Source organism: Dryobates pubescens, chromosome 10 (genome assembly GCF_014839835.1).
Source record: "Dryobates pubescens isolate bDryPub1 chromosome 10, bDryPub1.pri, whole genome shotgun sequence".
Lineage (NCBI taxonomy): Eukaryota > Metazoa > Chordata > Aves > Piciformes > Picidae > Dryobates > Dryobates pubescens.
In genome coordinates this window covers 36,967,749-36,981,403 of record NC_071621.1, presented here as the reverse complement: position 1 = coordinate 36,981,403, position 13,655 = coordinate 36,967,749, and the positions used below count along the sequence as shown (strand labels likewise).

General features: G+C 47.9%; 1 protein-coding gene across 1 annotated transcript; it reads right to left on the bottom strand.

The window, feature by feature from the left end:
• Window positions 1–9,050: 9,050 nt before the first annotated feature.
• FZD4 (frizzled class receptor 4) lies at window positions 9,051–12,372 on the bottom strand. The gene is made up of 2 exons (XM_054164673.1): window positions 12,041–12,372; window positions 9,051–10,854 (listed from the first exon to the last, which is right to left on the bottom strand). Exons 1-2 carry the CDS (start codon window positions 12,302–12,304, stop codon window positions 9,526–9,528), a joined length of 1,593 nt encoding a protein of 530 aa, XP_054020648.1. The 5' UTR covers window positions 12,305–12,372; the 3' UTR covers window positions 9,051–9,525.
• Between the last annotated feature and the right edge of the window lie 1,283 nt (window positions 12,373–13,655).

Genomic DNA, 13,655 nt, shown 5'->3' with positions numbered 1-13,655 from the left:
CCAGTTCCCAACCCAGCTCAGAGAGCTGCTGTCCAAGCCAGGGGCTGATAGCTTGGCCAGGAGCTTGCTGTGGGGGACAGTGCCACAGTACAGCTGTTTGAATAAACAGAGCACATTTTGCTTCATCCCTACCTGTCCCATTGACTTTGCTTGAAATTGTGGATGAGGAACTTCTGTTTGCAAAACCAGTCACAGGAAGATAGCACTGTGAACTCTGTCCTGCAGTGTTTGCACAGGCACTAGTAGCAGAACTAACACAAATACTCATGGGAATTTGTTTCTGCAAGGTTAATGTCAGAAATTATTTACTGAAGCCTTCTTCCTGCTCACCAGTCTGGCATCCATCAAGCAAGTAAGCAGCACCCCCATGATTTCATAGTGCTCTGAGGCTGGTCACTGAGCAAACACCCCAGAGCAGAGTCAATATTTTGGCAGTAATCAATCAGATGGTATTTGTTCTCACAAAATTTAGCTTAAAATACTTTGAATCAAGTGTAAAAATCAATGCTTTTGAAGATAAATCCACTTTTTCCTGTTGATGTGTTAAAGTTGCTCACTGAAGTTGGTGATGCTGTTGGTCTCACTGAAGTTGTGCTCACATTTATAAATCAGGTTTTCAAAACTCACCTTTTTCTTTTTTCTTTTTTCTTTTCATTGTGAAATGATAGAAATGAATATATTTTGGGCCCCTCAGTTTAAGAAGGACATTGAGACACTTGAATGTGTCCAGAGAAGGGCAATGAGGCTGGGGAGAGGCCTCAAGCACAGCCCTACGAGGAGAGGCTAAATCATGGCACCAAGTGCACATCCAGGCTCTTTTCAAACACCTCCAGTGATGGTGACTCCACCACCTCCCTGGGCAGCACATTCCAATGCCCAGTCTCTCTTTCTGGGAAGAATTTCTTCCTAACATGCAGCTTAGACCTCCCCTGGCACAGCTCAAGACTGTGTCCTCTTGTTCTGGTGCTGGGTGCCTGGGAGAAGTGACCAACCCCCACCTGGCTACAACCTCCCTTCAGGGAGTTGTAGACAGCAATGAGCTCACCCCTGAGCCTCCTCTTCTGCAGGCTAAGCAACCCCAGCTCCCTCAGCCTCTCCTCACAGGGCTGTGCTCCAGACCCCTCCCCAGCTTTGCTGCCCTTCTCTGGACAAGTTCCAGCAACTCAGAAGAACCTTATGGGCTTGCAGAAGAGAAATCCAGCTCATCCTATAGCAAACTAAGGGCTGGCTTTGCTGACACTGATAGGATTGTGTTGCAGGATGAGACCTGCTCCTTTCCCTGCTTTGGTTTTAAAACCACCCTCCAGGGAAGCAGGGATGGCTTCTCACTTCTTTTGGCTCTGCTCAGGTCACAGCTGTAGAAACATGATTGTTTTGTGAGTGGAATGGTATTGTTGTTTGTCATAACCTCCATACTCTGGGGCCTCTCTAGATGATTTTTTCCAGCATTTTATGTATGATATATTCCCTCCTTCTCTGAGGACACTTCTTCCCCATTTCCAGGCCTCTACTGCAGTCTCTGCTTTTCAAAAAGATGTGACATTTTTATTGTGGTTCTCTTGCAGATGACTTTGCAAATGCTTTGTGCTGTCTGCCTGGAGCCTGTCAGCTTCTCCCCACTGCTGCCAGCAGCAGGAAGAGGAGAGGCTGTCATTTCTGGCTGGAGGCTTTCCTTTCTGCTGTGCTTACTCAGTACTTATTCTTTTAAACATAACTAATGTGAGGTCAAGGAAGAGATAGTGTTAAGTTTTTCAAACAACCTTTCTAGAGTACACATGCTACTGGCTTCTGCTCCTGGCAGCTTCCCTTACCACAGCAGGGGGCAGATGTCCCTTGGCTCTTTTGCCACACAGTGATATTATCACAGTGATGTTATCAGGTCTTTTTTTTTCCCTCTGTGAGCAATGTTAGCAACCTGCTAACACTACACCACACCAGCCCTGAGTCCAGGGCTGAGCAAGAATGAGAGATTAATATTAAACAGAGGGTGAGCTTGTGATTTCCTTAGCTGATACACTTGATAGAAAACATCATGCATGGCTCAAAGCTGGTAGACAGGCTGCTGGGCAAAGCCTTTACCACCAGCAGCTGAGGTACATGCCTCGTTTTGCCCTCACCTTTCCAGATGCTGGTTTGGAGCCTTGATTGAGGGAGAGGGTGGATGGTCCTCCTGTTGCTGCACATCATTGCCTCTGAACACTCATGTAATAGGCTCAGATTTAGAAGCCAGGAGGAGAGCCAGGGTCGGGAAACGCTGAAACAGGTTGCCGAGAGAGGTGCTAGAATTCCCATCCCTGGAAGCATTCAAGGTCAGTCTGGACAAGGTTTTGAGCAACCTGATCTAGCTGAAGATCTCATTGCAGGGTGGTTGGACTACAGGACCTTTAAAGGTCCCTTTCAACACAAACCATTCTAGGACTCTATGAAAGCCTACAGTGACTGAAGTCTTACCAAAGAGGGATCAACCCTGCTAGGAGTCATGCAACACAGGTCAGGATGCAGCCTGGCATGGTTAGGGACTGGGCAGAAGTGAGGAGCTCTGGTGCAGCAGCAGCTCCTGGCATCGGATTGAAGCCCCACAGCACCAGGAAGATCAAATCTGTCCCAGGCAATCCCCGGGAACAGCCTGGACATGGCCGGAATGCTAGCAGGGCTGGCAAGCGGCGGCAAGGGGCTGGGGCCAGAGCGCAGCTGCCGCTAGATGTCAGCCACCCCTTGTGCAAAGCAAAAGACCCGAAACCGCAAGAAAAGTCCCTGAAGAGATTCAATTCCTGCCTTTCCGTGCCACGCTGCTTATCATCCCTTACCAAGTCCCTCAGTCAGCATCACTGAGCTGCTTCAGAAGAAAATAATTCTCTTCATCCATTAAAACATTCAATGTCAGGCTGCTTCTCTGCCTAGTAACATTGGAAACCTGAACAGTGTAGCAGCAGATTGTCAAAAGATTTGTATCTGTTTTGCAGGAAGGATGTTTTTTCCTTCCTCAGAGGAAGCTCAGGAAATGATAGAACCAGGCAGGAAACTGTCTGAACGATGATGGAAATGTAAAAGCAGGGGATTTTCCTCACCGGTGTTTGGACAAGCCATTGGTAATTGGGTTTTGTTTGTTTGTTTGTTTGTTTGGTGGCTTTGGGGTTTATTTTGGTGGTGTTTTAGTGGGGTTGGTTGTTTGGTTGATTTTTGTTTGTTTGTTTGTCTTTAATTTTTTTAAACCATTGGTTCACAAATGAAGAAAATTAAAGCCTTCCTTCTTTGATCCCTCTGAAGTGGATCTAATTAATCATCACTTTTGGAGGCAAACACAGCAATAAAATCACAAGTTATAAATGACAGTACATTTCTTTGCACAATAATATTTGCATTTGGAGTTTAACCTTCTTCCTCTGGATTGTACCTAATATCTGGCACACAGGAGGCTCCTGCTGCCCCCCAAAATTAGGAAAAGAGAACGACAGTTTCTCAGAGATACCTCAGAATGGGTTCTCACTTGCTGCTGCTACCCTCTAAGCCACCTTTGTGCTCTTCCAGCCCCATGGTGACTGTTTGGTAGGCCTTTCCCAGAGCATAAAACAAAACATCTGGTTGTTAACAAGACAAAGCTGTTATAACAGCTGGAGCCTGCCAGGATGCACAGATTCTCTGGCCAGAAATCATTTCCCAGCTGCAGGAAACAGTGCTATGGGATCTACTGTACCAGCCCAGCATCAGCTGGGAGCTGCCTAATCTGCACCCATCCTCTCATCCATTCTTCTTGGAAAGCTTCAGCAGGAGAATGGCACAAAGCAGCTCCAGCCTGGACTGTGCTCTGCTTAATCACCAGTGCAGACAGTGTTGGCTTTGGAAGTGTGAAAAGCTGCTCCAGTTTGTATTCAAACTGCATTAATATTTGACAGGCTGGTTGAACCATCTTTGGCTGAAGATGAAGGCTGCAAACTCCTGGCATATATTAAGAGCAAATTAGCCCTTGGGAGTACCAAAAAGGCCACTATGAAGCACCAGTGACACAGCTGCTATGGGGCTGTGCAATGGGCTTTCACCTATAGGTGAGCAGTTCAAAGCTGGACTCATTCATTCCAGGGAAAGCATCAAACCTAGGGAGTTACCAACACCATTCCTGAAGGATTTGTTATTTCAGCTGAGGCTGGGAAAGCTGGAAGGGGTCAGGTAGTTGCCACTTGTCTCTTGCCCATTCCTGCATCCCTGCAGGTAGACACTGCTCTGGCCTCATGAGGATGATGGTGCAAGAGGGCTTGGAGAGCAGCTTCACAGGATGCTGCTTTAGGGAGCCAAGGCAACGTAAGTCAGACCCCTGTCACCCAGCAGCTCACCCCACCTTGTTTTTCCAGCAGAGTTCTTGGTGGGGCTGCTGCATAAACCAAATCGCTGCCATGATCCAAGTTAAAAATAAGCCTCCAGAATAAAACAGAGCAAAACCTCTGAGAGTTATTTTTAACCTAGATCTTTTTGCTGATCTGCTTTGCAGCGCAGCACTGCAAATAGTTCTGCTGGCAAAAGGAAGGAAGGAGGAGCTGAAATGTTGCACAGTGATGGGAATGAGTGGCTGAGGACAGAGGAGGGTGTGGTGGAAACTCCACTGCTGAAGCCAAGGTCTTACGGTAGCACATTCTCACATTATTGGAGCTTAGGATGCTTTTGCTTTCTGGCAGAAGGACTCTGGTCGCCTTTGCTACAAACTCCTTAAGATTGGCTCTCTTTAAAGGCAGCTTTTAAAAAACCAAGACAAAACCAACCAAAGAAAACCCCCAAGAAAACTCCTGAGTTGTTTTGTGGTGAGTGGTGTACAGACACGTCATGGGTCGGAGTTGATGTGTTGGGCTGATGTGTTACATTCTCTTTCATCTGTATGGGTGGAGAGGGGCTTGTGAGAGCAGGCTGTGTTAACCCAGGACAACACATAATCCCCTTCATAGGCAAACTGTGGCTGATTCATCATGCCAGTGGCTTGGGAAGGCTGTCCTCCATTCAAAGCCACTCCAGCAATCCACTGTCACTTTACAAGTGATGCTCTGGAACACCTGTGTGGGAGATGCGTGTAAGGCCAAGCGGCCATCAGAGAGACCTGGAGCAGCCAACACCATCTTGAATGCTATGCTTGAAGGTCTCTCTGCTAAGTGTGATCAACCTCACTGGGTAAGAAGGAGATTCCACTCTTCCCCCAGAAGTTCTTTTCTTTTGTGTTTGTTACACTTAACTGCAGCTATATTAAAGACTCCTAAGTTTCAGAGATCTCATTAATCAGCAACCTGAGAACACTACAGTGATGAGGTGCCAAAGGCAGGAGCAAATCACTCTAATTACCAGTTTTAGATGCTGCTCTTCAGAACTTGATTAGCTACAGACACACAGGTGATCATTCCTAATGTCTTCTTTATAGCACATCCTCATCATTATCCACTCCAGTCTGATTTAAGTTCTTAGGAGAATAACATTATGCTAATTAAGTAATCCTGCACACAGAACGCTCCATGATGATGATTAAGTGGGTTTAGATGGTTACTAATATTGTAATATTGATGTCAGAAGAACTGGTGAGGGATGTACACAAAAAGAAGGAATTCCTTACTGCCACCATACATCCTAACTGGGAACAAAAATGGCAAAAAAAGGAATGAAAACTAAGTGGGGCATTAATTAATAAAAATAAAAGGCAAGGAAATGCAGACAATCAGTCAGATCTGTTCTCTGATGAGCTGAAATCACCCCTAGGATTGAGCTCATTTCAAGTGTGTTACCAAGAGCAGAATTTGCCCCTTCCAAAAGACACAAATAGTTCTCATGTACTCAACAGGCAGGTGGTGCTGCTGCCCTCGTCCACCACATGCCCTGGATCACAATGCTCAGTGCAGCTCTAAATTCACATACCCCACAACATGTGAAACAGAAAGCAGCCTTTCAGGAGGCTCCCCTCGTCCCATCACAGCAGTGCTACAGCAGCAGATGGTTGTGTTTCCATCTTTGCGCACCCGTTCAGTTTTGGGGGTGCGCTCAGACAAGTCCAAAGCTCCAGCTGCACCCCCAGCCAGCCCCCCAGGACTTCTGCCTTGCCTTTGAAAGGCTTTCTGTCCACCCAGTGTGCAAGACCTGGAGCACGTACAGACTTTCACAGCTGCCCACTGATGCTTGGTTCTGTTATTTCTGGCAACCCAACTTTGGATCCATCCCGTGCTGGATTAACCCACTTGGAGCATCCCTTCCCTGCAGCATGAGCATTTCAGACCTTCTTCCTTCAGAGTCAAAAAAGCCCTTCCAGCAATGATGAAGCCCATTGAAGAAACAAACTCACCAAAAATGTGAAGGCTGCCAGGAACACCTGTTATCCACAGAGGTTAACATTTTATTTCGATATAAAACTTTAAATAGCAAAGTTGCTTTGGGTTTTTTTGCTGCTTTGTATTTTTTTTTACAGTGATAAATTAGAAATTTACAGTACATACATTGAAGTAGATATATTTTCTGTACACCCCAAAATAATCAGTGTTTATTTCCTTACAATTCAGAAAAAGGAGCTAACTTGTCTCTTCAACATGAGAGCTAAGGCTTGTACCTCTCTGGCAGATGATTCCAAAAGCTGCAGTGAGAAGAGCATGTGCTGAGGGGGGGAGAGGTGAGCAGGGACTGCACAAGGAAGGTAACTGCTGCAAAGATTCTACTTGTATAAGCACAGCAACTACACTTCCGAGACAGGATTAGTCACACATTTTTTGGCCTTAAATTCATAACAATGTTGAAATGAGAGAACATACAAGTTGCAGACACCCACTCCTTGCAGTCGCTGTGTTTAAGGCACTCTGCCGTGACTTCCCACCCAAACATCCCTGAAGCAGCAAGTGCTCATGGATGAACACAGTTATGGAATGATTTCATTGCTGCAGCAGCTAATTTCACTTGGGGTTGATACAGTGTCCCCTAGACTGCTTGGGAAAGATGTTCCTTCAGGAGCAGCAGCTGGCTTCTCTCCCCAGCCCATCTCCTCCCTATAGTATTAATCCCTGACACTCTTCAATGGAATATTCCCCCAGGTCTCTCATAGGGCTGCACATTGCTGTCCTCATCCAACTCACTTCCAATGTCTCAAATGACCAGTGACATCCACCTGTCACAGTCCACAGGGTCAGAAGCAGAGATGCAGGGATCTGATAACAAGGCACTACTTAACATTCACTTCTGTGTACATAACATGGTTAAAAATGGTGTTTATTGAATCAGTCAGGTCAAACATGGGTCATATCAGCCAGAAGAGTATCCAAGCCATTTCAGAGTGAAGGACTCTTAAGTGAATGTGACACCTTAGCACAACCCACTAGGTCACAAGAAAAGGTTCCTACTGTGCCCTTGCCCGTTGAAAAATCAACACAGAGCTGCTGACCTTACATCCCCCACTGAGCCAGGAGAAGATCGCACAATGGAGAAGCACGGTCATCAGAAGAGCTCCTACTTGCCCAACTCTTTGTCCACAGAGGAATAACCAGATCCAAACACGACACCAACAGTGAGAGACTTGATGGAGAGGACAAAAAGCCTTGGCTGGTATGCAGCATTGGCCAGGACAATGCTTGTGCATCTCGAGCAGAATGCGTCAAGTTGTCACTTGTTCTGCTGGAGATGGAGCCCAAGCGCAGACTGCAGTTAGGCCTTGTTGGGGTTTGGGCTTTGTGTTTCTCTCGCTTTTCCCTTTTTTCTTTTTTTAAGTGCTTTAGCACATGTTTCAACATTGACATTGAAACAATACACGCTTCTGGGACAGATTAGTACTCAGGGCCAGAGCTGGAATGAATTGTGGTTAGGGAAGCACATGGGGCACCTGTGTGAAAAGCAAAGGCTGTAATAAAGCAGTGCCTGTTTGCCGCTGCCCCCGAAGGTCAGGCGAGTTGGGGCACTGGGGGATGCTCTGCAGCTGACCAGGTTCCAGAAAAATAAAGTATAAGTTCAGGGCATACAGATAAAACCAAAGGTCCTTCAAAGGGGGGAAGGGGGAAAAAAAAAAAGTGTTCTCAAGTGCTTCTGGGCTCTTTCTATTTGCATCACCTTTCTTATTAGCCAAACGAGGTCCTGCCACAAGGTTCAAGCTCCCCATGAGCACAAGCCAATGTCTCCTCAAATAAAAGGATAAGAAAACTCAACAGTTGCTGTGAAACAACATTATTCACCAAGAAGTTGGATCTCTTTTCTTGAGATCCCTTCACAAAAGCTGGAGATGCCTCTTGTCATTCCTGAGGACTGAATGTCTGCTCACATTCTGCATGTAAGTATGTATTTAAAACCAAAATCTCCATAGCTGTCAGCAAGCAGTCGGAGCATCATTGTGAGGGCACTCAGCTGTCCTGTGATGTCATGGGCTGAGAATGTTCTTTTAATTGTAACTGACACACATAATTATACAACTGATCTGTGTGAACATGAGGTTGCCAAGGGACTGAACATTTCACTTCTCCCCAGACTGGCGTCTGCAGAGATACCATCACACTGAATGAAATAGATTAAGACTTAATTGCTTCTTGCAATTGGTCTCCAGAGAGAGGCAGATAAGTTTTCTTGGAGAAAACTAGCATTGTCTGAAGAGACCCTCAACTCAGTTTTCTTTTTTCCTGGAGGAAGGAACACTATCATTTAAGACTTTATTTAAAGCTATTAAATGCAGCAGAATAAAATAGTCCACTGGAAACAGGAGGACCACCTGAAGGACAGGAACAGAGGCAGATGGACAACACTAATTGATGCAGGTGACTCTACCGAATTTCCCAGCTCCCACTGACTCCTCTACTTCTGACAATGGCTCTGAATACAGCTTTTAAAAAATTAGAAACATTGGTTGGACCATAGAACAATTCAGGTGGGAAGGGACCTAGGCAGGTCCAAATTCCTGCTCATCAAATCATACTCACTAATACCTCACAAAATCCTACTCATCATGGGTAGCTCTCAGACCTGAAAAGCCACTTGGTGTGTGGTGGAGGACCCGATCCTTGGCCAACTTGTGCAGTGTACGGGAGCAGCAGAATTGCCTGGGTCACAAAGACACAATACTTAGTAGACACCCTCCCTCACGATGCTGAACTTGGAAAGAAGACATCTAACTGAGGCCCTGGGCTATTATCTTCTGATAATCAGACTCTAAATCAGCCTAGGATTTTGCTCTGGACTGCCTTTCCTCCATCAGGTACAAAATAATGGAAAGGAAACAGTATCTCACAGCTGTAGAGTCTTTCAGCTTCTAAAGACTTCAGTACATTGCATCCTGCTTTTAAAAGGAAGATAATGCATTTGGGTACTTCACAGCTTCTGAAGCCTCCCTGGGCTTTCCTATTTTGGGCAGCATGGTTTATGGCTATTGTATCTGCAGCATGATCTTTTTGCTGGTCACTCTTTAAGGCATTTTTAACCATTCCCCAGAGACAGGTTATGTAACAATCTCCTTATTCTACACCCAACATTTACGTGGCAGTGCTTCCACACAATCAGTCCTTCACTGGCAAGAGGTCAGGCCATCGGGGTGTCATCCTTTCCTCATACCACGGTCTCATTCCCTTTCCCAGGTTTCACCCAGCCATCTGCTCTCTTCTCCCGTTTCACTTTCCCTGAGTTCACTAGTCTGTTCGAGCACTTCTGCCACGTGTGCAGAGTTTTGGCTGACCAGATCCACATACCTGATGTAATACCCACCAGGAGGGACATGAAGATTTTGAGCATCTCCACTGCCATATTGGAATCATCTGCAGAATAGCGGAAAATGGCCCAGTTGGAGATCTCATAGAAATAACAGGCAATGACACATGTTGCTGGGACAGTGTACAGCACTGAAAAGACACCAATTTTGACCATCAGCCTTTCCAGCTTGTCTGTTTTAGTTCCATCTTTCTGGAGATTAGACCTGATTTTAAATAAGGCCACAAGTCCTGCTGCAATGAATAAAGTCCCAATGACCAGGTAGGTAAAAAGCGGAGCGACGACAAAGCCCGTCAGTGCATCTAGGTTCTGGTTCCCAACGTAGCACAGGCCAGTGAGTTCATCTGAGTCTACCAGTCTCATAATCAAAATGACAATGGTCTTCACTGCAGGGATAGCCCAGGCTGCAATGTGGAAATAAGAGCTGTGCATTTCTATTGCTTCATGGCCCCACTTGAGTCCCGCAGCCAGAAACCACGTCAGTGTGAGAATAACCCACCAGATGGAGCTAGCCATCCCGAAAAAATACATCAGCAAGAAAATTATAGCACATCCTGTGTTCTTAAGACCTTCTTGGATAAGAACAGGTTCTGCTGCCTCTTCAAAATCACAGGATATCCTTTCCCGGCCCACAGTTAGCCTCACAATATAAGCAATGCTATAAATATTGTAGCACATGCTCAAAAATATGATTGGGCGCTCCGGGTAGGAAAATCTGGATGAATCAATCAGGAAGGTCAGGACTGTGAAGGCAGTTGAGATGAAGCAAAGACTGGCCCACACAGCCATCCAGATATCTGTGAATTCCTTAGCTGACCTGCTGTAGAGACCAGCGTCATAGCCACACTTGAGGACACAGTTCAAGCTTCTCTTCACCCAGATGTACTGCTCTGAGTTAGATCCCATGCTGTGGCACTCTTCTCCAGGCTGCAAGGAGGTCTTGCTATGAAGGGGAACCTCTTCATCTCCTGGGCCCTCCATGCACATGTGGTTGTGATCATTCTGGGGTGGGAATTTGCTGCAGTTCAGGCTGTCTGGCCAGGCAAATCCAAATTCTTTTAGGACAGGTTCGCATCTTCTTTTGACAGAGAGGCACATGCCACCGCATGGACCGATGGGGATGTTAATCTTCTCTGTGCACATCGGGACGTAGACTGAACAAAGGAAGAACTGGAAGGGAGAGACAGAAATCACAAGTGTGTTAAGGAAAAATCAAGCAGGCCAAAAGGTAACAAGGTGAAGTGGTTTGGGGTTTTTTTTTGCCCTTTTTAGCAGTAACATTTTGGTCCTTTGCCTTAAAAAACAGGAAGTAGCACAAAACAAATAAACGAAGAACAATAAAAGCAAAGGAGACAAACCCCCCCAAACCTAACAATGCTGTCTTCTTTCAGTTCAAATGTGGTCTGAAGCCAACGCCTGAACATTTTCCTCCCTAGATTAGCTCCATGTAAATTTAGCCCATCAGTTTCAATAAAGCGAGCGGGATTCAGCCAGATTTAAACCTCAAGGGTGCAATTTAGGAAAGCAAAAATACAAATTGAAGTGGTTTTAAAAAAATACATATATTTGTTCTAGGCACTGCCTGGATATTGCAGCTAGCAAACGAACAGAAGAATAAAAGCATTTATTGAATGACTTTGGTTCACAGTCCTCACAGAAGAATGGTTTGCTTTTTGTTTTGTTTTACCATAAGGTCACGCTGCCCATTTACAGCAGTACTAAAACCTCCTCGTTTTCTCGCTTTTGGAATAACCGCGATTCTGCGACACGACAGGGTACGCGGGATTGCGTGCTAATTCGGGAACTCTGCCCCAAGAAACAAGCTGGGTTTTGTTTGATGAAATCCATGCCCGTGGGGAAGACAAGGATCCTGCCATTCGCCTGGGAAAGAGACTCTTGCGGTGGGGCTCTCGGAGGAGGTCCCGAGCAGGCAGCAGCTCCTAGGAGCCAGCTCCCTTGGCTCCAATTTCGGACGGGCGCAGCACCTCGGGTGTAAGAGAAAGGGAAGGCAGGGTGCGGGCGAAGCCCCGGGAGCTCCAGTTTTCCCAGGCAGAAGGGAGGGAGGGAAGGACCGCTCCCGCCGGGACAACCCGCCGCCTTCCCAGAGCTGCGCTGCTCTGCCCGCACCTCCACCCGGGACGAGCCCTGCTCTTCCCGGCCAGCCAGGAACGGCACTGCAAAGCGGCAGGACTTTTAGGGTTTGCCTTTTTCTTTTCTTTCTTTTCTTTCTTTCTTTCTTTTTTTTTTTTTTTTTAACTGAGGGAGAGGGGATGGGGAAGGGGAATGGCACCCGGTCAGGGCAGCACATAGCCGTTCCGGCCACGCACAGAAGGGATCCCCGGGGTCCCGAACCCACCTGGAGCTGGCTGGAGCAGCCGTACTGGATGAGGGGGGTGAAGGTGGTGAGCTGCAGCTCCGCGTCCGCCTGCAGCTCATGTCCCACCAGGTTGGGCATCTTGGTGACATTGTAGCCCAGGTTCTGGCACATGGCGATGCGGATGGCGTCGCAACGCCGCTCCTCCTCGTCACCGAAAGCCCGCGCCCCGCCGAGCAGCCCTGCCAGCAGCACGGCCAACAGCCGGGCCCGGCCGGCCGCCCCCCAGCCGCCGCCCGCCGCCATGGCCCGAGCAACTCCCCACCTGCCCCGGCCCGGCTCCGGCCCCGGCCCCGGCCGCGCCGTGCCGCACGGGCCGGCTCCAACGGGGAGGGGCTGGGGGCGGCTCCGCTATTAAACAGCCCCGCCGAGAAACGGCCCAGGGGAGGGACGGCCCCTCCCCGCGCCCTCCCCGCGCCCCCGCCCCCGGGAGCCCGGCTCGACCAGCGCTCCAGGCGGGGCGTCCTACCTGCGCCCCCGATCCCGGCACCAAGGAATTAACCCCTGTCCCTGCCACGCCTTATGGGGAGTCCCGAATCGCACCCCCGCCCCCGGGAAGCGCTCTTCCTCCTGGTTGCATCCCACGGCTTCTTGTAAGGGCCGACCCCTCTTCTCCTTCCCAGGGACCCTCTAACTGCACTCTCCATCCTTGTCCCGCAGAAACACCCTGGGTAACACTTGCCCATGCCCTACTGTCTTCTGTCCCTTGCTTATGCTTGGCATTCCTGGGAGACACACCGTCACCAGTGTCCCCACCGTTCCCTGTGTCCCCACTATGCTACACAAGCACTGGTCCCAGAGGCTCCCCGTGGCACCCAAGTTCATCTTCCCAGGGACAGTGGGCTGAGACACTCACACACGTATTGGGGCCCATGGTGCTCCAGCTCTGCTCTCACTGCTGGCCTGTCTTTCTTCAGGCAAGGGTGCTCAGCTTCCTCATTACTGGGTGGAAAATGTGCAGGGTGGCTTTCTGAGCTGCTGCCTTTCCTCGCTAACAAGTTGAGCTGCACCTCTGGGTTACATCTGGGTTTTAGTGTTGTTTGTTTTTTCACTGGGGCCAAGAGACCTGGAGGGTACTGCTAGGTACCTCCTGGCATTTGTATAAATCTCTGTAAAATAAATAAGTGTGGATGAAGCATTCATGGATTTGGAGAGGAGAGGTCTGGCTGATTAAGCAGACCTTTACTGCATCAGTGGGAGGAGGGATTAAGAGTAGAGAAATGAGACTCCCACTTAAATTCTCTCAGTATTATTTACACCTGTAATAAACTCTGGTTAAGCTAGTTGTGCCTTTAGCAAAAAATATGTCATCCATTAATGAATTGTTTGTAAAGCACTTTGAAAATGTTTGTAAAGCCCCAGTTAAGTGATCCCTCACTGTGTCTGTGGTGTGTGTGGCATGTACATGTGCTCCTGCTCCTGACCATGTCCCTCACAAGGAGCTGTGCCTCCATATGCACCTCTGGGCCTTTGCTTCTCCCTAAGGACTCTTGGCTGCACAACTGGGCTAAGACTAAGAACTAGGAGGCTGAGGCAGCACTAAACAATGGCTCTGTTCTGGGCAGGAGACTGCAAAGGACAGCAAACCTCATGTTAT